General features: G+C 45.5%; 1 protein-coding gene across 1 annotated transcript; it reads right to left on the bottom strand.

Annotated features, from left to right (window-relative positions):
- Positions 1-2,578: 2,578 nt before the first annotated feature.
- LOC123096813 (probable LRR receptor-like serine/threonine-protein kinase At4g29180) lies at positions 2,579-9,953 on the bottom strand. Its single transcript, XM_044518583.1, has 13 exons — positions 9,674-9,953; positions 8,442-9,021; positions 7,869-8,356; positions 7,434-7,566; positions 6,811-6,882; positions 6,343-6,414; positions 6,167-6,263; positions 5,841-5,898; positions 5,367-5,569; positions 5,141-5,267; positions 3,710-3,766; positions 3,385-3,574; positions 2,579-3,298 (listed from the first exon to the last, which is right to left on the bottom strand). Exons 1-13 carry the CDS (start codon positions 9,687-9,689, stop codon positions 2,863-2,865), a joined length of 2,529 nt encoding a protein of 842 aa, XP_044374518.1. The 5' UTR covers positions 9,690-9,953; the 3' UTR covers positions 2,579-2,862.
- Between the last annotated feature and the right edge of the window lie 12,336 nt (positions 9,954-22,289).

The following is a 22,289-nucleotide window of genomic DNA, read 5'->3' on the forward strand; positions in this document are numbered from 1 at the left end:
AGCACCGCACCCCGCGAGGACTAGAAAACCCTAACCTAAACTACTAACCGGAGCGGAGGCACCGGAATTCTCTTCCCCATGACCATCGCCGAAGAGGCAAGCAGAGAGGGACGAATCCACAGGCTCGCGGACGAAGCCTGGAGGGGAGAGTTTGGCCTAGCCGCCTAGGGTTAGAGAAGAAAACGGGAGGAACCTGTTTCTCCCTCTTCGTCGACTACCAGCCACTTCAGTAAAATACCTACGAAACCAATGCTAAGAAACCTACATTGGGAGAACCCTAAGCATCTACGCATGAGGAAGATTAGCTGCTAAGCCTAATAATGCACTTGCACTTAGCCTAGGGAGATTAGTTGTTAAGTCTTCTTGCCACTTTGCATTGGTTGCTAAACCTTCGTAGCACCTATTTTATTCAAGCTCACAATTCAGTTATGTCTCAAGCCTACATCTATATTTATACCTACTAATAAAGCAAGGTCTGTTTCTCCGATTTTTTCATCCGTTCACACTCAAAATTTATTTTTCTATTTGAAGTGGTACTAAATTTTTGTCAGTTCATTTGTTTTTTAGCAATCCAGAATTTCGTACTTGGTCCGCACACGCTGTGGCCCAGCGAGGTCTCCAGCTGCAAAAATGCTATTTCTCGCCCCGTGCGGTAGATAGTCGAAGTTTGCACAGGGCGCCCAAGACTGGGCTGGCCCGTTTTGTTTTTATGTCCAATTTATTTTAAAATTTACCTTATTTCATAATTTAACATTTTCAAAAAATGTCCGAATTACAATATCGTCTTCTCCTTTTCAAAAATATTTGGAACATTAATTTATCTCTTGTTCCTTTTTTTCAAATTCAGAAATATTCCAAAATTGTTTGTGATTTAAAAACATGTCTTTTATAAAATATTAGAAATTTCAAATATATTCTTGTTTTAGTAAAATTTTCACAGATTCAAAATAATGTCCGCGCATAAAGCAAAAAGCCTGTGTGTTAGATACTTGGAGTTCGCACAGGGCACCCAAGACTGGGCCGGCCCATTTTATTTTTCCGTCCAAATTTAAAATTTTAACCTTATTTCATAATTCGAAATTTCAAACAAGTTCAGAATTTTAAATTTTGTCCAATTTTTGAAAAATGTTTGAATTACATTATTGTCTCCCCCTTTCAGAAAATGTTTGGAACATTAATTTATTTTCTCGTTCTGTTTTTTTATTCAAATTCAGAAATATTCTAAAATTGTTTGTGATTTAAAAAACATGTATTTGAAAAATTATTCAAAATTTGAAATATATTCTTGTTTTAGTAAAATGTTTACAGATTGAAAATAATGTCCGCATTTAAAAACACATTTTATAAAATTGTTCTGAATATTCAAAACATGTTCCGTTTTCAAAAGTTGGTCACAAGTTAAAAAAATGTTCGGGTATTGGTAAGAGGTTCATATCTTGAAAAAATGATGTTGTTTCAAAATTTTCCCATGTTTTTCCAAAATGGACGGAGTTTTAAAAACATTGTTCATAATTTCAGAAAATGTTCACGTTTCCAAGAATATCGGCAATTATTATTTTTAAGAAAGTTCAATTTTTTAAAAAAAATTCGACATTGTAGTGTGTTCTTAAGTATTTGCAGTGGCCATTGGTTAGCAGTAGGCCTTTGCTACCGTGGCTAGCGGCACGTGGTCGGGTCTTTAAGGTCATGTGTTCCATTGTTCAACATGTCATTTTTTTAGATTATTACTCGTGCCTTGCAAACACAGGTTATTTCGGTGCCTGCTAGTGGGCTGCCCCAGATGCGATCCGTTGTGCGTCCTACACACTAGTTGACGCAACTAGCGTCATATAGTAGCTCCCACGCAGCTGCTCTAAGAAAATAAAAGATATATGTATAGATTTTGTTCCGTCCATTCCACACGTACCTCCCCAATTTTTTCGGTTATCCCTCGACTGGGCCAAATTGGACCTACCATAGTTCTTTTTCTGTTGGACTGACGAGCAGCAAAAAAGAAAGGGCGCGAGGGGATTGAACTATGGACCTTCCCTATTGTGCAGACGGATAAAACCAACTCAGCTAGCTTGCAATTATGATAGGAACAGTCCCATCTTGGAATTTTATAGTAAATCACACCAGTTTTTATATGTCCATAAGTTGTCTGGAAATAAGAAGGTTGTGAGAGAATAGAGAAGTTGTCTCAAGAATTATGAGCAGAACGAGGGACTCCTTAAATTATTGCCGGAGGTAACTTGCACGTGCCAATAAAAGATAATATGCTGGTTCGCTATAATGGGAAAAAATTGCGAGCACACTGCTAATAAAAGAGAATATGCAGGTTTTGCTCTAATTAATAAAATTAATGGGCACGTGAGTACAATAATAGTTCAAGAGAATAAACCCTGATAATGAAGATGCATTCATGCTTGGTTATGCACTGATTATGCTAATGAAACATAATTTATGTGCTACAATTAGTAATCCATCCAATTACGTCATCGTAGGAGAAAGTGGTCGAAGCAACCAAATGAGGACGCAACCACTACTCTGAGACGGAGATGGACCCGGAGGAAAAAATGTACCAGTTGGATGGTCGCCACCACGCCGACCAACCCATCACTTTCAAGATCTCGCGGGGCGAACATGACCCGTGAGAAGAATGCAACTCCTCGTTTTGTCGCCGACCACTATGGAGACTGTTTTTGAGAACACATCAATTATCTCTCTCGTTGTTTGTTACAAAAAAAATTACCTCCCCATTGCAACGCACGGGCACATGTGCTAGTGTTTTCCTATATGAGCAATATTGGCTTAAACCTCCAAAGCCATATAGTGCAAATCGCAACTCAACTAATGATCCAAAGTGGATCTAATCCAGGAATGTCAACGCGCTGATGTTTCTCCAACCAGTTCCGTCTCAAGCGCACCAACAGGCTCGCCGTCAGCGAGTGCTGAACCGCCTGTCCCACTCGAGCTGCACCTCATGGATCGCGGCGAGGTCTCTAGCTGCAAGCTCTCGCTGATCCCCTCCGCGACCTCCGTCATCGTTGGCCGGTCCCGCCCCGTGTGCTGAGTGCATTGGAGTGCCAGATCCGCTACCTTCCACACGGAGTTGATGTCGCAGTCTCCTCTTATCCTCGGGTCGATCATGCTGTCAATGTCACCTTCAGACAGCCCGTGGCGTGCCCAAATAGTGATATTATTCCTCTCTGTGTCACTGATGGTGATGATCGCTCGCTGGCCTGTGATGAGCACCAGGAGGACCACGCCGAAGCTGTACACATCACTCTTCTCGCTGAGATGAGAGGTGGCGTAGTACCTGTTCAGGGTCAACTCACATCAGACTTCTCAGAACTCAGTTTATTCTACAAGAAATGTGAAAAACTAGGGTCAAAACATGCATACTCCGGGTCCAGGTATCCGAGGGTACCAGCAGGTCGGGTGGTCATGTGTGTTACCATTTCATTGCTGAAAGCCCTTGTCAGCCCAAAATCTGATAACTTGGCCTGGAGATTTGTGGTAAGAAGGATGTTCCCGGTCTTAACATCTCTGTGGATCAATGGCGGGCTGCAAGATTTGTGCAGGTACTCCAGTCCTATAAGAATTGCATGGATAATTTAAGTTGGAGTGCATAGATGATCTATCACAACTCATAATCAAAGAGAAACGTTTGGATACACATATGGACAACATCCAACATTTGCAAAATTTATTTATACTTGCTGCGTACCGTGAGCAGAGTCCAATGCAATTTTAAGGCGCTGCAGCCAATTAAGGGGTTCTTGACCTGTGGACAGGATACATAGAAAATACATACATTAATAAATAAATAAATAAATAAGGGAAATTAATAGACCTGGTAACCTGATGAAGTATTATATCACATGTAAGTATGTAACGCTTTCGCTCAGTCTGAGCTTTTCAGCGAACTAAGTTACCGCCGGATGTTTGAGCTCCTGTCAAGTGACAACAGGATCGAGGCTATGGCAGAGCTGTACGGTTGGTCCTTAGGATCACTTTGTGGTGGCTCAGCGGATGTCGGGCAGGTTGGAGGTGGTCCCATTGCAGTCTGACCTCCACGGTCCGTTCAGGTGTTCCGTTGTTTTTCAATGCCGAACGACCTTAAGAAGTTGGTGTGGAACGTGCCGGGGCCAAAGGATCGGGCCTGTCGCATGGGTGCCTTGTCGCTACGACTGGCACGTCTATTGTGTGTCTCCAGGAGACTAAGTTGTCGGATGTGTCCTCTGTATTGGTTATGGAAGCCTTAGGCATGGATTTTGATGATTATTTCTGCTTGCCGGCTCTCAAGACAGGGGTATTGGTCAGTGGCGGAGCTAAGTAGGAATTTCACGCGGGGAGGGGAGGGGGTGAAAGACAAGAAATTATATACCACCGCAACAAGCTGGAATTTATAGCTTTCAAACAAATTTATGTTGATTTTGCCCATCTTAGTTGCAAAATAACGTATACAGTACATACTGAACAGAACAAATCTGTAGTGCAGAAGAAAATCCTCAAAAGAAAATTTTAGATTGAGCTTATGTGTGGTTCTCAAACCTAGAGAGTAGTGTACGGTCTAGAACAAATTAATGATGTAGACAGGATTATTAGATTACCACTTACCAAGAATCAATGAGTGAGGGGAAAAGATCTAAGCTGCTCTGGTGACCGATTTGACCTTCACTATCGTCGCCGCTCGCCTCGCCGGCACATGGGGTTGCTGCTGCGCGGTGTGCTAGACCAGAATTTGCCGAAATGGGAGGCCAGGAGACCTAGTTGCTCTGACGCTGGTAATGGGTGTGCGCACATGGGCCTAACATAAGGCCTGAAAAATGCAGCAAAAAATTTCCTTTCTAGTCCCAACTTGAGCAACTGCTATTTATTAATTTCTTTTTTAGGTTTTGGCTTGGGGGGGCTGCTGGCCATAATGAAGCTCCGCCAGTGATCTTGATTGCTTGATCGAGTCACACAACAATGTTCACTTGTTCGAGCGTCAGCTGCGTGCTAAGCTTAAGCAATGCATACCAGGGTTCTTCTCTCCGACAGAAAACTACAAGGTATGCCTATTAGCTGAAATTTACTCGAGTAGAACATGCTTAACAATTACGTCAAACTTAATTTTACACTACGCAACACGATGTACGTGGGCAAATTTACAAACCTCTGAGACGGTCCTCTAGGTTTCCTTCATCCATGTACTCGTAGATAAGGCTTAAATGTTTCTTGTCCTTGCAATATCCAATCAAGGAGACCAAGTTCTTGTGATGAACCCTGGCCAGGTGCTGAGCCTGCAATATGGATATGATAATTCATGAGCCTGCAATATGTATACGATATGTACAACATAGCTAATAATTTGTTGAGCTGAGCAAATAATGTAGATATACCTCAGCCAAAAACTCTGTATTCCCTTGTGAAGATGTTTCTGACCGCATCTTCACAGCAACCAAAGCACCATTCTCCAAACAACCAACATAGACAAGGCCAAACCCGCCCCTTCCAATTACACTATTGAAGTTATTTGTGATGCGCTTAAGTTCCTTGTAAGTGAATCTCCGGTTCTCGAATGTATTAGTTGAATGAGCCAGATCTGGGGCAGCATAAACATGAATCGTATTATAGCACGGATCCAGGATGAAGGACAATCAAGCAACTGAATTTCCTTAACGATGCTACTGTTTATGAAGTACTGTCAACTGCATTACCTGGCCTCTTCTTCTTTCTGTCTCAAATGACAAGCAAAAATACAGCCAGAACTAGTAGTGATACTGAAACAACTACTGAAATAACAATCTGAAGTAGTTTTGTCTTGTTCCTCCTCTTTTTCTGAATCGGATTGCATGTATTATTTCCACAAAGACCTGGGTTATCGTCGACCCTACAAAACAGAATACCGATAGGTGAAAGATTGTAGCATAACTGGAAGTGAATTTAATTAGAAACACAATCACTGTAATTTGTTTGGGGGGAGAAACACAAATACTGTCTTGAATACTGTTGGCAGCTAAACTACTAAATTGCCTCTTTCGTCAAAATAGTCCTTCCACTTTTATTTGACAACAGCAGCAAAACATGGCATATTGAACTTATTGTAAGTATCATTCAAATAATTTGATGAACAAAGAATGTTCCAATTCAGTAATTCAAAGAGATGATGTACAGAAATATACTCGAAACATGTGCAAACCTTAATGTCAAAAGCCCACGCTGAGTTTTTTCTAGCAGACTCCAAGGAATTGATCCACTGAGGTTGTTGCTCGACAAGTCCCTGTGAGAGGCGAAGACTAAAGATTGAAACGGTTCTGTGCTATAAAGTTTGCAAAAAAGATGTTGGATTGGCAGCAGGAATACAGGAACACATACAGAGATTTAAGTGCTGGCACTTGACCAAGAAAATCAGGTATTGATCCAGACAGACTGTTGTGAGATAGATCCCTGGGAATGCAGATCAATATTATATACTTATATAAAAGTGAAGTATGGCAGCCCATGTTTTAGCAGTAAAACTTTCGGATGATACTTGAAACTCAAAAACAAAAATGACTGAACTAGAGATTTACCATGCTTTATGTTTTATACTATGTTTAAAATGGCCAGACTGACAAGTTTGATTAGAAATTCAGACGGAAAGCGATACTTTTACAAGTCTGTAGCTTCTAGGGACGGTAAGGTGATTTTATTTAGCGAAATTTACTGGAAGGCACAGAGCATTGAGTGATCAATGGTCATACATGTTCTACTCTGCAAGCACTCATAATTCACGGACTAGCTACAAACAAATGCGCTCTTTCTTATCTGGGGAAGTCTGATATGGCAATTTTTTGAACATACAAGTGTTGGAGCAGTGTTAGCTGACCAAAAGAAGCATCAATTTCACCAACCAATCCACTGGATGACATGTTTCTGCAAGGGAAAGGAAACAATCATCTTCCATAGAAGTGTAACTTCTAATCTGCAGTTTCTGGTGTACAAGAAAGGAAGAAAATGACAGACAAATATAGAACGATTATGTTGATTCAGAAATCAGAACTCACAAGGCTGTTATTCTAGGACTGTTGGGAGTATAACTACAGTTTCAAGCCATTCCATGCAAAAGATATAGGGGCACATGGATCACCCACCCAATTTTTTTTCACAGAGAACTTCTCCTGGATGGTCATCATAGCGTTGGCTGAAGATGCCAAATATAAGAGGCAATGCACAATCTAGTCAGACTTAACAAGATAAACAAACAGTCATGCATTCTGAAACCAAATTCAGCAGAACAGTGGTCGTGTGATGTGTTAAACATGATCAGTTATCATTAAGGTACATAATTATAAGATCTCACTTTTGTGAATTTAACATCACCTGAATTTTTTTAAGCATCACTTGATTTGAATCCTAGTAGCAAGAACAAAAGGAGCTTAATTGTGCAACTCCTATCACAAGGTCGCGGCCAACCAACCCCATACTTTATGCCACTTAATGCAAAGATGTGCAATTTATTTTTGCACGTTCTCAAAAGAACAAATATAAGAAAGTTAATTTGCATTTTTCTACGAATCTTGTAAGCATTATCATCAAAACTAACCCTGCCCAAATAACCTATTTGTCACAGACACATGGCCATTAATGGCATTGACAAATCCTGGAAACATTAATGCTATAAAAAGTACACAGGCATGGATTTGCACGAGACAAACTGAAGAAAGAATGAAAATTGGCGAATTCCAAAAGCTAATACTAGAAGTATAAATCAAAAGATCAAATTCAAACATTAGTAAATTACACTAGAATAGCATGCACTAAAATTAAGTACCACGTTAACTTTTTGCCCATCTGACCAAGTTAGACTTGGTAGCATAAATGAATGGTGTGTTAAAAATAACCAGAGCTATAGCATATACCATCTAAAGAGTCAGTGGTAGATTCATTCACTGGCCGCAGCATGTATATCTCCATCGCGCTGATCAAAGGCTGAAGCGCCGAGTTTGATGTTGCCACAAGGGAGATGCTATGCTCGTTTGAGCCTTGCACAATCCCTGAGAGAACAGTAGGCAGCAAGAATTTTGGGCTGAATGCAGAAGCTAATGGGTTGTTATCCACAGAGACATCAAATTGCCTTAACTCTTGGACTGCTTCCAACTCGGCAAAGTAGAGTACAAGAAAGAACTTGGGGTCAACACCAACATTCATGGAAGAATCTGAACTCCACGATAAGTCCATCCTTGAGTCATTCACTGGAATGGATGCACTACGCATCACTGCAGATGGTGCATCATAGTTGTCGTTTGTGGAGTTTTTTATTTCCCCGTTGGATTTGTTGGGTACGTCTGTCCAGCCGTCTACGTTTTCATACCTCTGCCACATACGGTCATAGGGGTCATCTGGGAACCTTGAATTGAATAGAACATTGAGCAGGATTACCTCTAGATAATGCAATAACAAAGGAAACATTAAATAATGCTTGGTCAGCTTACCTAATGTGCTGATAGTTTGTCCCAAAGTGATAGCGGTTGGGCCCAAAACCAACTGTATCACGGAAAAAGCTGAGCAAAACCAGAGACTGTGTCACATTGGCCTCCAGATAAAGATCTGATGTCAGTGACCTCAAGTCAAGCCCTGAGATGAAAGGAGTTCCCGATCCTTTATTCACCAAGCAAATTTGTAGGAAGTCGGCAGGGCACACGGCAATTATCTCAAACACATATGCTGTACTGGAACTGACAATGGTCACTGTTGTCCAGTAATTGACCCCAAAATAGAGATCAAAGGTAGGATTTTTGTTTAGTTTATCATAGTCACCATAGCCAAATGCAGCCCTGACAAGGTACTTGCCACCCGGTGTTAGGGACCGCAGCGTGTAGCAGTTACGCTCTCCACTGGGAAAGAAGCGAAGGTTAAGGTATCGGTCTGCAAGGTCAGTCTGCAGATTACCTTTATCAACAGGGTGGATCAGTCCTGCATCAGTGTAACCCTCATCGCTTGCATATGATATGCCTGTCCTGCTATCTGTGTAGGTCTGGTTTGCAGTATATCCACAGTCGATGCTTATGAAACCTGCCAAATGGACAAGAACAAAATATGAAAATGAAATAATGTTAGGATCTGAATGCAGCTGTGCTGCATATCCTTAGACCAGACATACCTGAAACAGTGATTTAACATGGTTTTTTATATGGAAAATATAGTTTTGATCTTTTCTTTTATAACTATTTCAATGGACTTGTTTGTCTTCTCGGAGATGAAGAAATCAAATCAGTGACAAATGAAGTAGCATAACTTATAGTATTTCGATAAACACCCCTGCTACTCGAACTGAAGAGCAGCAACAGGGTTGGAGACAAAGGCTTGGAACAAACCAAGAGAACACACTGCTCCCATAAAATTGCCATTAGCAAAAGCTCAATTTGTTTGTAAAGGCTGTATTTGCAATTTTGTATACGCCTGAAATTGACTCCATATGCAGTCTGCTCAATGAGTGTCACATTTTCTTTATACCAGAAATCATTCGGTGATACGTTCCTCAAATCCGAGTGCCAGATCGCTAATCTGTAGCAATCAAACGAAAAGACGCATACTATCCTCACATATATACCACTGCATCCATCGCAAGCCCTAAACTGGCAGCCTGGCACCCGCAGCTGATGACAGATGGAAGCAGCGACTTTAGAGTCTTTATAAAGGAAAGGGCGGGGGCCGGGGTACGGACTGTGGCGAGGAAGCATGCCTCCTGGCGCGCGGCGGATGCGAGTGTCTGCGAGCTCACCGGAGACCGGGAGGCCCAGGTGGTTTGCGGCGGCAGCGTCGTCTTGGCGGCAGATTATTAATGAGTAGAGTGATGGGCTGATGGCAGCTATCGAGGTATGGTTACCGATCCCGCGTCTCCGCCGCTGCCGAAGGGGGCATCCTTCACCGGCGTAAGGGGCGGTGGGGAATCGAACTTCGTCCCCCTTTTTTTTGAACAACTGCTAGTTCGTCTTTGGGAGTGGCGAGGGAGTGATTTTTCATAATAAAATAAAACTAGTATAAAGCCACACTTTGCTGCCAGTATTAATTAGTTTATTTTAAAATTTTCATAGCATAAGATTTGTAGTTTCTAAAGGATAGAGTTACAAAGTTTAAATATCATTGAAACACATAAACAAATTTAAATATTAAATTTCAGTATGTAGTTTCCTAGCACAATTAATGTATTCTCGATGGTATAATTTTTTGAAAAGTTATATATTTAATTTCAATGCATTAATGTAATAATTGGTGTTACTTTTTATTCTTTTACAACAACTTTTCATGAAAAAAGTATTTTCACAATGTTACATATTTTCTTTAAGAGACATCTCTTTATCAAGTGGTGTGCCTTTTCAATGAAGGACTTATAGGCCCAACTGCCAAGATTTAATGGACTTGATTGATTCTCAACGTAATCCTACAAGTTTTCGTTATGACGTGGATGTTGCATTCGGAATCAATTTTAAAATAAAGATGGATCAGTCATTTTTTAAAAATATTTGGCAAAACATAACCCTTCCCTAAAATTACATTGGGAGCTTTACCGGTCAGCACTACAGCAACTAACAACTTATAAAGATAAAAGATTTCTTTTGAGAATATAGAGTCCTAGGCAGTTGGTATAAGGTACCCAAAAGCTCATGGGACAAAGGCACCATCAACGAGCTAAGAAAGAAACATGAAGAACAACTTGATCCATTAAGGTCATCTCCAACGGTGTGGCTAACACTAACAAATATTACCCATTTTAAAGACGACACGATTGTAAGAAGAAAAGAAATCTTAGTCACTCGCTAGTTGAACAACCTAGACATAATGGCCTTCATCGTTACCGTAAAAAAAGGTGCCTGCCCTCACGTCCCGAATCAATGGACACATTCTCAAAATGCAAACTGGTTCACCAGAATGAGCATGCAACAACCAGGTTGCCAGGGAGGAAACATCCGAGTTGCTCTTCACATACACCAAGCTCAACACGAGACCCACCAACACCTACGTCATGGCCAATAGGGGATACAAACTGCAGGACAGGATTAGAGCAACTTTAATGGGGCGACCCATTTCATCCGCGGCCGTTCGTTTGGGTCGGCGTGAACACAAAAGGCGGCCCAACGCGCCGACCCAAACGGACACGCGTCCGTTTTTCGTCTGCGGGCGACCCATTCCTGGCTCAATTTTGAGCCGGATTTGCGTCGGCGCGGACACGCGACGGACGCGCGCGCGCTCGCCTACTCCTGTCCTCGGGCCCGCTTGTCTGTGGCACATTGGCCTCCCGTCTCACCCCCGTCCAACAAGCAACTCTCACCCGCCTCCTCCGTCGCCGACGCCGCCGCCCATTTTTTCCGGCGACTCTTCCAGCTGCCGCTGCCTCCACATTCGCCCAGCAACGCCGCCCCTCCCCCCGTCGCCCTCCGCCGTCGTTTTGCCGCCGGGGAGCAAACTGCTTCCCACCGCCGCTTCCCCCACCGCACAGCCGTCCGCGACCAAGAAGCCGCCTCGCCGCCCTGCCACATCCGACCGGCACGCTCGTCGAACGCCGTCACACTCGTCGGACGCCGGCAGGGCAGCTAGCTGGTATGTGGGCGCCGCGACTCCCATCGGCGTCCGTCTCCTTCATCGACGCCCGCAAGCTGTTCGACAGTTTGCCAAGGTACGAAATGGACTCCGCCCGACGAGTTCTTTTTCCAAAATTTCCTTTGCGACTCCGACGATTCGTCGTCCGACGACGAGGAGGAGATATTGGCTGCCGTGTTGGTCTATCACCACCTCAATAGCCAGTGGTCGTTGTTCCGTGGCTCCATTCCGGGCCACCTTTCGGCGTTGAATCGCAACCGAGAGAGCGGGCATTTCCTTCTCTAGAAGGACTTCTTTGATACAACAAACCCGTTGTTCAAACATCACAAATTACGCCGCCGGTTCCGTATGAGTAGGCATGTTTTCAACTGTATTAGAGAGGGAGTGATCGGCTATGATGACTACTTCGAGTGCAAAGAGGATGTCGTCAGCAAGGTTGGTTTCTCCTCTTATCAGAAATGCACTGCCGCCATCCGAATGCTTGCATACGAAGTGCCCGGTGATCTCATTGACGAGTACGTCCGTATGAGCGAGTCTACATGCCTAGAGTCCCTGTATAAGTTCTGCAAGGCTGTTATTGTAGGGGATCGTAGCAGAATTTTAAAATTTTCTACGCATCACCAAGATCCATCTATGGAGTATACTAGCAACGAGGGGAAAGGAGTGCATCTACATATCCTTGTAGATCGCGAGCGGAAGCGTTCCAATGAACGGGGTTGATGGAGTCGTACTCGCCGTGATCCAAATCACCGATGACCGAGTGCCGAACGGACGGCACCTCCGCGTTCAACACACGTACGGAGCAGCGACGTCTCCTCCTTCTTGATCCAGCAAGGGGGAAGGAGAGGCTGATGGAGATCCAGCAGCACGACGGCGTGGTGGTGGATGTAGCGGGATCTCGGCAGGGCTTCGCCAAGCTTCTGCGAGAGGGAGAGGTGTTGCAGGGGAGGAGGGAGGCGCCAAAGGCTGTGGTGTTGCTGCCCTCCCTCCCCCCCACTATTTATAGGACCCCTGGAGGGGGGGGCGCCGGCCCTGGAACCCATCTGCATGGGGGGCGGCGGCCAGGGGGGAGACTTGCCCCCCAAGGCAAGTGGGGCGCCCCCCCCTCACCCTAGGGTTTCCAACCCTAGGCGCAGGGGGAAGGCCCATGGGGGGTGCCCCAGCCCACTAAGGGCTGGTTCCCTTCCCACTTCAGCCCATGGGGCCCTCCGGGATAGGTGGCCCCACCCGGTGGACCCCCGGGACCCTTCCGGTGGTCCCGGTACAATACCGGTGACCCCCGAAACTTTCTCGGTGGCCGAAACTTGACTTCCTATATATAATTCTTCACCTCCGGACCATTCCGGAACTCCTCGTGACGTCCGGGATCTCATCCGGGACTCCGAACAACTTTCGGGTTTCCGCATACTCATATCTCTACAACCCTAGCGTCACCGAACCTTAAGTGTGTAGACCCTACGGGTTCGGGAGACATGCAGACATGACCGAGACGCCTCTCCGGTCAATAACCAACAGCGGGATCTGGATACCCATGTTGGCTCCCACATGTTCCACGATGATCTCATCGGATGAACCACGATGTCGAGGATTCAATCAATCCCGTATACAATTCCCTTTGTCAATCGGTATGTTACTTGCCCGAGATTCGATCGTCGGTATCCCAATACCTTGTTCAATCTCGTTACCGGCAAGTCTCTTTACTCGTACCGCAATGCATGATCCCGTGACTAACTCCTTAGTCACATTGAGCTCATTATGATGATGCATTACCGAGTGGGCCCAGAGATACCTCTCCGTCATATGGAGTGACAAATCCCAGTTTCGATCCGTGCCAACCCAACAGACACTTTCGGAGATACCCGTAGTGTACCTTTATAGTCACCCAGTTATGTTGTGACGTTTGGCACACCCAAAGCACTCCTACGGTGTCCGGGAGTTGCACGATCTCATGGTCTAAGGAGAAGATACTTGACATTGGAAAAGCTCTAGCAAACGAACTACACGATCTTTGAGCTATGCTTAGGATTGGGGCTCATCCATCACATCATTCTCCTAATGATGTGATCCTGTTATCAATGACATCCAATGTCCATAGTCAGGAAACCATGACTATCTGTTGATCAACGAGCTAGTCAACTAGAGGCTTACTAGGGACACGTTGTGGTCTATGTATTCACACATGCATTACGATTTCCGGATAAAACAATTATAGCATGAACAATAGACAATTACCATGAACAAAGAAATATAATAATAACCATTTATTATTGCCTCTAGGGCATATTTCCAACAGTTATTGCTGTGTTTGGCCCTGAGTACTTGAGAGAGCCGACAGCTGAAGATATAGCCCATTTGTTGGCGATGAATGCCAGCAGGGGCTTCCCGGGGATGCTTGGCAGCATAGACTGCATGCACTGGGAGTGGAAGAACCGCCCTTCTGCTTGGCAAAGGCAGTATAAGGGACATGTCAGGGCTTGTACTGTCATACTAGAGGCCGTGGCGTCTCAAGATCTCTGGATCTGGCACTCTTTCTTTGGCATGGCTGGATCACACAATGATATCAACGTGCTTCAGCGCTCGCCGGTGTTTGCTAGGCTTGCCGAAGGCAACAGCCCATCGGTGAACTTTACTGTCAACGGCCACAACTACGACAAAGGGTACTATCTGGGTGACGGTATCTATCCTCAGTGGACCACTATTGTTAAGACAATACCGAAACCTGTCGGAGAGAAAAGGAAAAGATTTGCCCAAGAGCAAGAGAGTGCTAGAAAGGATGTTGAGCGTGCCTTTGGTGTTTTGCAATCTTGATGGGGCATCGTTCGATATCCTGCTAATACTTGGAGCACGCAGAAACTGTGGGAGGTGATGACTGCTTTTGTGATCATGCATAATATGATCGTAGAAGACGAGCGCCCGGAACGTCTGTGCGATCAAGGCTTTCAGTTTCAGCGTGAGAATGTTGTGCCTGAGCATGGAGTAGCGGTAACATTTGAGCAGTTCACTCAATTTCATGAAGACATGCGTGACTGGGAAACTCATGTGCAACTGCAAAATGATTTGGTTGAGCATATGTGGGCTCATGTTGGCAACCAATAGATGTATCTTCTTTTATTCGTTTGCAAAACTATGTGAAACATTTTTATTTGTATTTGGCTTGTAAAACTATACTATTTATTTGGGCGGCCAGACTAAACATTTTCATTTGATAATATGTTGAATGCAAATCAATGTACAATTGGGCGGCCAGCCGGCCACGCCGGCACATATGGGTCGGCGCGTTGGGCGCACTGCCGACCCAAATGCAAAACTGGGCGGACGCCGGCGACGACCGGCCCAAACGGACCAAAAAGCAGACAAATGCGTCGTCCGTTTGAGTCGGCCCGTTGAAGTTGCTCTTACGATCCAAACAAACACGACAAAGATAAACGACCACGCACACAAAGGTTTGGACTTTGTCAAGGCGCCGGACTCTCTCCAGCCCTGGACAGATATGAAGAGTGGAACCCTTTTCCCTTTCATATAGCCTCGAAGGCGAACACGTATCGATTAACAAACCTTAAAAAGGACCAATTGTGGGGTGTGTGTGACATGGATCCTGAGGAGGGCTCAAGACTATAGATTTAGCATGTGTGTGTGTTTGCGCAAAGATTTTAGTTTACTGTGTGCATGAAGGCCTTTTCCCTAAAAAGGTATGCGTGTGTTTGTGTGCACACGTGTTTTATACTCCCCCGTTTCATAAGTGTCGATCAAACAGATGTACATTAGCTACATCAGTTTGAGCAACAACATTTAATATGGGATGGAGCAAGTAGAATCTAAAATTGCCATCCTACCAAATTTCGACGACATGTTTTATTATTGGGGAAAAAATGTTTTCGGTATATGGCACAATATTCTATCATAGAGAACTGTGCTCTAGGCACTTTTTTGTGAAAAGGTCTAAGGTCATATATTAAGTATCACATGTTCTTACGAACATCCTTACAGAATAAGAAAATTACATTCAAAATTTTGAAGGTACCAAAGTCTTGTTCCTCCTGCAACCGCCGACGGCGTGTTGTGGGCATAGCGCGATGTCGCCTCTAGAACGCCGCATCGATGGAGTAAACTCTTTAAAACCCAGGAGCTTGTAGAAGCAGCGACAGAGAAGTCGTTGATGCAGTCCAGGAGGCACCAACGGCCAAGACTTATGAAGCAAATCGCCGCCCGAAGAAAAAAATACCAACAAAGGCTTGTAGAAACTCTAGAGGCAATGAAAGCCGGCCGAATTTGATGGATCCACTGGAAACCTAAACTGAATGGATCCTAAAAGACCTGTCGGAGACATGGCTCCACGCACCCTTCTCTAGTGCAATGCACATTAATGGATCAAGGGTAGGGCGAGAAGAACATTATTCCTACCCTGAGGCAAGGCCGCCACCTCGGCAACCTAGACCAAACACAACGACTTTCTAAAGAAAACCTAAAAAATAACACCCATGTCGTTGTACGACAAATTCGGGTCTAGTGTCTAGCTCGCCGTCGTCCATAGCCATGCATTGATAGCCTCTTCTCCGGTGATCTAGCTAGGACAGGCCACCAATAAAGAGCCCCACACTGAATCCATTAGTCCGCCACTGCCTTCACCAATTCTGTCATCACGCACCATCTAACAAAGACTGCCGCTTGAGCACCCATCTCCTTTGCCATCGCACAACAACCCTCCAACGCCTCTACAGCAGGCCACCCGGATCAAGACCTCCCCCCCCCCCCCCCCCCCCCGCTGCCGACACCGCGCAAGCTTTGCCCGACGATTTGCCATGGAGGCGGCTAGTTTTTTGCGGTAGCCCCCCTTGTGGCCAGCCTCGAGAAAAATGATTTGTTGTGTCTTGTGCTTATGTAGTCACACTTCATTTATTCAGACGGTTTAAATCTTTTTTTTATCTGATTGAACAATCTCAACCAGATGAACATGGATTACACCAAAACTCACTACATCATCTATTCTATTAAGTGCTTCCCTAGAAAAAAACGTGGGCCGCACCATTAGCTTCTCTACCGGTGTAACAGAGAGCGAATCCTTGGAACTGGAAGATTAGCTAGTATGCGAACAACTTCCGAGTACACATCACTAGCTATCCTTATTTTATCTGGATTTATTTAATCCAAAAGACCAAATGTTTTTTCAGAAACCAACCCCGCAAATCCCCTCAACGAAAACAACCAATAAAATTACATATCATAAGGGGCCAGAAAGAGATGTGCGAGTGCTCTTCATCGAAACACTCACTATAAGGCAGAAACTACTAACACTAAATATAGAGTTTTGGCTGGATACCGATCCGGCTCATCCCTCATATCTCCTCTCTGGTGACACGGGCAGAGCACGCAAAACACGTCGTCGGCCCCGTCCTCACCCAGCTCGGGATGATGCGCAACATGTGTTGCTAGATGTGTGATGGTGCAGTTGGGAGCAAACACCAGATCTTGCAGTTGATCGTTTTTGGTGTGCTTGCATTTGTGAGTGGCGTGGCTAGAGGTGGCTCTGCACTGCAGTGGCATGGTCACCACAACAAGAGGGGGATTGTGCAGGCCCATGGGGGTTCTTCTCGGCGTTGACCGACTGCACGAGGGTGGTAGTTGTGCAGATCTGAACACTGATGATTGTCGTCTGTGATGGCAGGACCTGCGCGTGTCGTTACCTCTTTGAGGCGCCGTCGGGAATTTTTTGTGGATCCTCAGCTCCTGGGTCTATTCAGGCGGAAGTCAAGATCATGATATAGGGTCGGGAAACAATGTTGTCTCCGACGTAGTATTAAAGAGGGGATCATCTTGAACATTTGATCCCACTTGCGCTTCATTCATGTTGGATGTGCACAACGCTGTGGTCGCCAGTTTGCCCGACCAACGGTGTAGGATGTTGGTGGTGGCTAGTGTGTCAACGATGATGGGGTCGAGCGGTGTTTGGGTCGCGACGAGGTTTTGGTACTCGACTTCTCGGTGTGTCTGTCGGGCCCTATGTTTGTTTTCTTATTGGGGAGTTTGGTTTGCCATGGAGCTTGAGTTGTACGACGTGATCCAGGTGGCAACAATGACTGTCAATGGGCAGTCTTCCATGATCCATTGTGACACGAACCTCGCATATCTCCCTTCCGCCCATCATCTTTGAAATTAGAGTTGCCTAAATTTTTTCACGGGTGGCTAGTTGTTTGGCATAGGCCTACCTTGCTTCACATGGCTACTGAGGTGACAACTACAATCGTGGTGGATGCTAATGGTTTTCGCCCGGTTTTTTGCTAACTAACCAAATACTCATATGCCTTCGAACTCCGTTTGAAAAAAAAACACAGACATGCCATTGGGAAGAAAGTATGTGCAAAAGATCATGGACCCTGCGTACGCTGCGATGGGCATGCCTATAAGTAACAACCACGTAGACAAGTAATTGATGCAAACAAGTAGCTGAGAGAAGAGATGTTAGTAGTTGTACCATGACTGTCAAGCTGACCATGGACGCAAATGGAGCTTAGAGCCGTAATAAACAGCAGCATAACCATGGGCCGGCGATACAGTACATGATCCATTGTGTGTGAAGGCATATGACAGAGATAATAGTACAAATTAACCAAGGCCCGACCTCGCAGTTTATAGTAGAAGAACTAGGGTACACGACAAGGGCATCATGAAACAGGGCGGAGTCTCCCAAAGAAGCACAAAACACAAGTGTCATCGTAGTCCTCTCCTCAATTACTATGCTGCCAAAGGAGGGACAACTTGCTCTAGCTAGCCACTCTCTCTTTTCCCCCCTTCTGTTTAACATGCCCTGGGTTCATGCATGTGTAGACCAACAGCGGACGTAGCTTGTGACACCACGGCTAAGCCAATAAGCGTGCCGACTCGAGCTCAGAGCAGAGCAAGGCAGAAGACGGTCAGCTTGTCACCACAACTTCATGCAGGGCCTAGGCCATCCTATAACAAGTTACTCCCTTCGTTTTTTACTCCGCATATTAGCTTTGTCTTGGGTCAAACTTTCGAAAGTTTTATCAAGCCCGTGGGAAAAAAATACGAACATCTAGAATATCAAATAGGTACTCCCTCCGTCCGAAAATACTTGTCATCAAAATGGATAAAAAGAGATGTATCTAGAACTAATATACATCTAGATACATTCCCTTTTATTCATTTTGATGACAAGTATTTCCAGACGGAGGGAGTACAATATAAAAATATATTCCATGATGGATCCAGTACTATTGGTTTGGTATTATAATGTTCATATTTTTTCCTACACATTTGGTTTGTATGGTTAGGCTCTGGCCCGAAGGGCGTTCATACCTTGTGTGAACTACTACCTCTGTGACTAAATATAAGATGTTTTTGCAGTTTAATTTGAACTGCAAAAACGTCTAATATTTAGTTATACAGATAGTGGATTGTAATACCTAAACTTACTGAGCATACACGATTGATTTTGCAAAAAAAAAAACTATACAAATTGATTTAAGAGGAGTAAAAAGAAAAACAACAAACAAGGCTGGCATCTGGTCGGCGATAGATAGCTAACTCTGGGGCACATGCTCCTCCACCGTTCACCATAAAAAAAGAACTATAGCATGGGCTTGCTGATGGCACATATTGTGCGGGCCAAATGACCATCCGGACCGACTGCTGCTTACTGTTCTCTGGTACTGGTACTGGTAGTATCGATCCACATGTCAAGATCATGGCCACAAGGCGATCTTCTCGCGTCGCCTCCCCCCAGGCGGCGCCAGGGGCCCCGAAACCCTAGCGTCGCCAGCACCTTCTTGCCGCCCCTTCCTGCCGCCGCTACCGCCGGCGTGGGCCGCGGTGGCGGCGGGCCCGGTGCCGAAGGTTTCTGGGCGGGTGGATGCGGCGGATCCCATCTGAGGCGGCGGGGGCGGCTCCTCTCGTGCGATCCAACGGCGGCGGCTAGGACGGCGAATCCGGGCTGTGCGGCGGGGGCCAGAGCACCATCGCCAGCAGAGCGGCGGCCCTGCATGGACGGCGGAGGTGGCAGCGCCCCATCCGGCGGGGTGGGCTGTCCTGGTCGTGATGGTGATGGCGGTCACTGCGGGTCCAACGCCCCATTTGGATCCGTCACGGGGAGGCCTTCCGCCGACCGGCGGCACGTGGAGGGACCGGTGAGGAGATGCCGGATCTCCGCCGGAGTACCGACGGCGACATACGTCTTCGTGGCGAGGTTCCGCTCGGTTCCAGCCAGCCACGAGGTCGGGAAGACGTGGCTTCCGGTAAAAATCGCGCCTGACTGCGGTCTTGGCGGACGATGGCGGCGTCTCAGACGTCGTTCCCTTCTGGAGGCATCGTCGTTGCAGGTCACATCAACCTGATCGGGAAGTTCCGGGGGAAACCCTAGATCTGGGTATACCGGATCGGACGATGACGGTGCCTTCGGTATCGTTCTCCCTCATGGGGGCATCGTTTTGGAGCAAGTGCTGGTTGGAGGGGACAAGAGGAGGAGTGGTGTTTCCTCTGCTCCATTGATGACGGCGGATCTCGGCGGCGTGGCGCAGTGGAGACTCGACGCCTGATGAGCGGAGAAGGACTCACGCAGGAGGGTGACGCTGCCTGGCGTCGTGGTGGCGTCGGCGGCAGTTAGACCGGGCAAGGTTGATGCAGCAGTACAACTCTGAAGATGGATTGGTGGCAGGTGGCTGCGGCGGCCTCATATCCGGCAGGCGTCCTGGTTGAGAAGCACGCCAGACTGATGGGTGCCCATACCCGGCAGGCGTCCTGGTTGGGACCTCAAGTCTTAAATGTTAGGTTTGGCTGCGAGTTTTGTTTGGTATTAGGCCAAGACTTTCAGCGCCCCTACATCAACTGGATAGGGATAGCGACAGATGTTGCTTAGTTTGATGGCTTTAGACTTATTGTTGTATAACTCTGTAAGGTCTTGTGTCAATAATTAATAAAATGGCCGTATGCATCCGATGTAGAGGCCGGGAGTCGTCTTTTTTTTTTAAAAAAAACAAGGCGATCTTCTCCCTTCCCGCTAATGGTGGCGTACGTCGACGATAAGATGACATCCACTAAGCCCTATGGCATGACAGGTGCCCCCCGGTCGCGTCAATCCATAATCCCATCATGTGTTATTAAACCTCACGGCACAGGCCAAAAAGCATATATCCTTAATTTTCCAACATCCAGTGGACGCTGCTTTTGCTCCAACTTTGAGCGGGGTGACACCAAATCACACGGAATTGGGTGGTGGGCTTCGGTTCCGTCTGCCATTGCAGTCGCCGTCGCCGTCAGTCGTCACCCCCACATGCGAAATCAGGATAAAAAGAGTGGAAATTCAGTGTTTCTTATCACCCCCCGCGGCCACGGGCATCCACATCATAACCGAGATCAGAGCACCACAGGCTCACATCATCAGTCGGAAGCCGTGGTTTTTTCTACCATTTCACAGATAATCACTCCAGGTGTAAAAGCTCTGAATACTTACATTGCTTGTCACCATAATAATCTTTGAAACGAACTTGACGATCCGTCGACTCGTGGTTTGCGGTGGTCACCATCATCATAGCAAGAGAGTCCTCCCGGCAACTGATGTGCACCACAAGAAATGGAGAATTAAAACTGACCAAACGAACCAAAAATCAATCTGCTCAAGCGAAAGCAAGAATATCCTAATCTAACAACATTTCACCATCTTATCCTACCAAAGGCAATAACCCCTGCTACTCACTTTCTGATCAATTTCACCATCCTGCAAGAATTCACATACCGAGTCATGAGCTATATACAAAACCATTATTTTCATTTTACCAATTATTTGCTAAGCGTAGCAGTAAGACTTGGTTTTTCTTTTAGTTAGACTGCAGTAGTGCCACATGGTTCGGTTGACACCGAAAAACACAAGAATTGATGGAAAACTTGTGCAGAGCAAAGAAAACAACACACACTTCTTCCCAGCCATCTCAAGGCTTTTTCTCGAAAAACAAAATATGTAGGTGAACTTCTAGGTTATAGCCAAAATGTATAAAAGAAACAAAAAGGAGAGAAGAAACATAATGTGATCCCAAGCCTTTATTTTCAGAAAACATTTTAGCCTTCTTCCCAAAGGCCAAGGGGCATAAAAAATAATTGAAAGGATTTTGAGATACACATATATGAGAAAAGGACCTGACTTAAGTGATGCATTCAATGGGTATAGGAACAGGAACTAATTGTCACCACACGGATGATGACTGATCAGTGTTCCAATAAAGAAGCAAGCGAGAAGAGCTCGGATGCGAAAACAACTGCAGTATATGGAGGGCCTTCAGAAGTAAAGATGCCCAAGATAAAAAGGTGTAGAGAGGCCACAAAGTGGACCGCAAGATTAGCAGGTTGGTGGCCTCCACATCAGTGCTGCTTCCATGCCTTCCTGGCTTGCTCCTGGTCATGGAAAAATTGTATTTATCATTTTGTGCTGAGGGAACCTCCAGAAACATACAAAAAGCAACTAATTCCATAGCAATGGAGAAGTTAGGCCATGAGGATAAAATACTGCTCAGGACCCTACTGTCCACATACCTGCCTGACTTTTCTTAACTACTGTCTCCACGAAGGCATATGTAGTATACAAAAGTCAGCAAATGAGTAGAAATTGGGATCTACACAAGATCCAGTATCTAGTTACATTTTTGTCACATTCAATCAACAAGGGCGCCCGGATATAGCACAGATGGCCTATGTTGTATGACCGATTGCTATATGAACCAAATCCGACGAAAGAAATA

This window comes from Triticum aestivum, chromosome 4D (genome assembly GCF_018294505.1).
Source record: "Triticum aestivum cultivar Chinese Spring chromosome 4D, IWGSC CS RefSeq v2.1, whole genome shotgun sequence".
Lineage (NCBI taxonomy): Eukaryota > Viridiplantae > Streptophyta > Magnoliopsida > Poales > Poaceae > Triticum > Triticum aestivum.

Excerpts from the sequence above, each read along its gene's own strand:
- LOC123096813 (XM_044518583.1), bottom strand. Across the intron at positions 8,357-8,441 it reads ACAAACTATCAGCACATTAG|GTTCCCAGATGACCCCTATG; the intron begins GTAAGCTGACCA and ends ATTCAATTCAAG. Across the intron at positions 3,575-3,709 it reads TGCATTGGACTCTGCTCACG|GACTGGAGTACCTGCACAAA; the intron begins GTACGCAGCAAG and ends CAATTCTTATAG.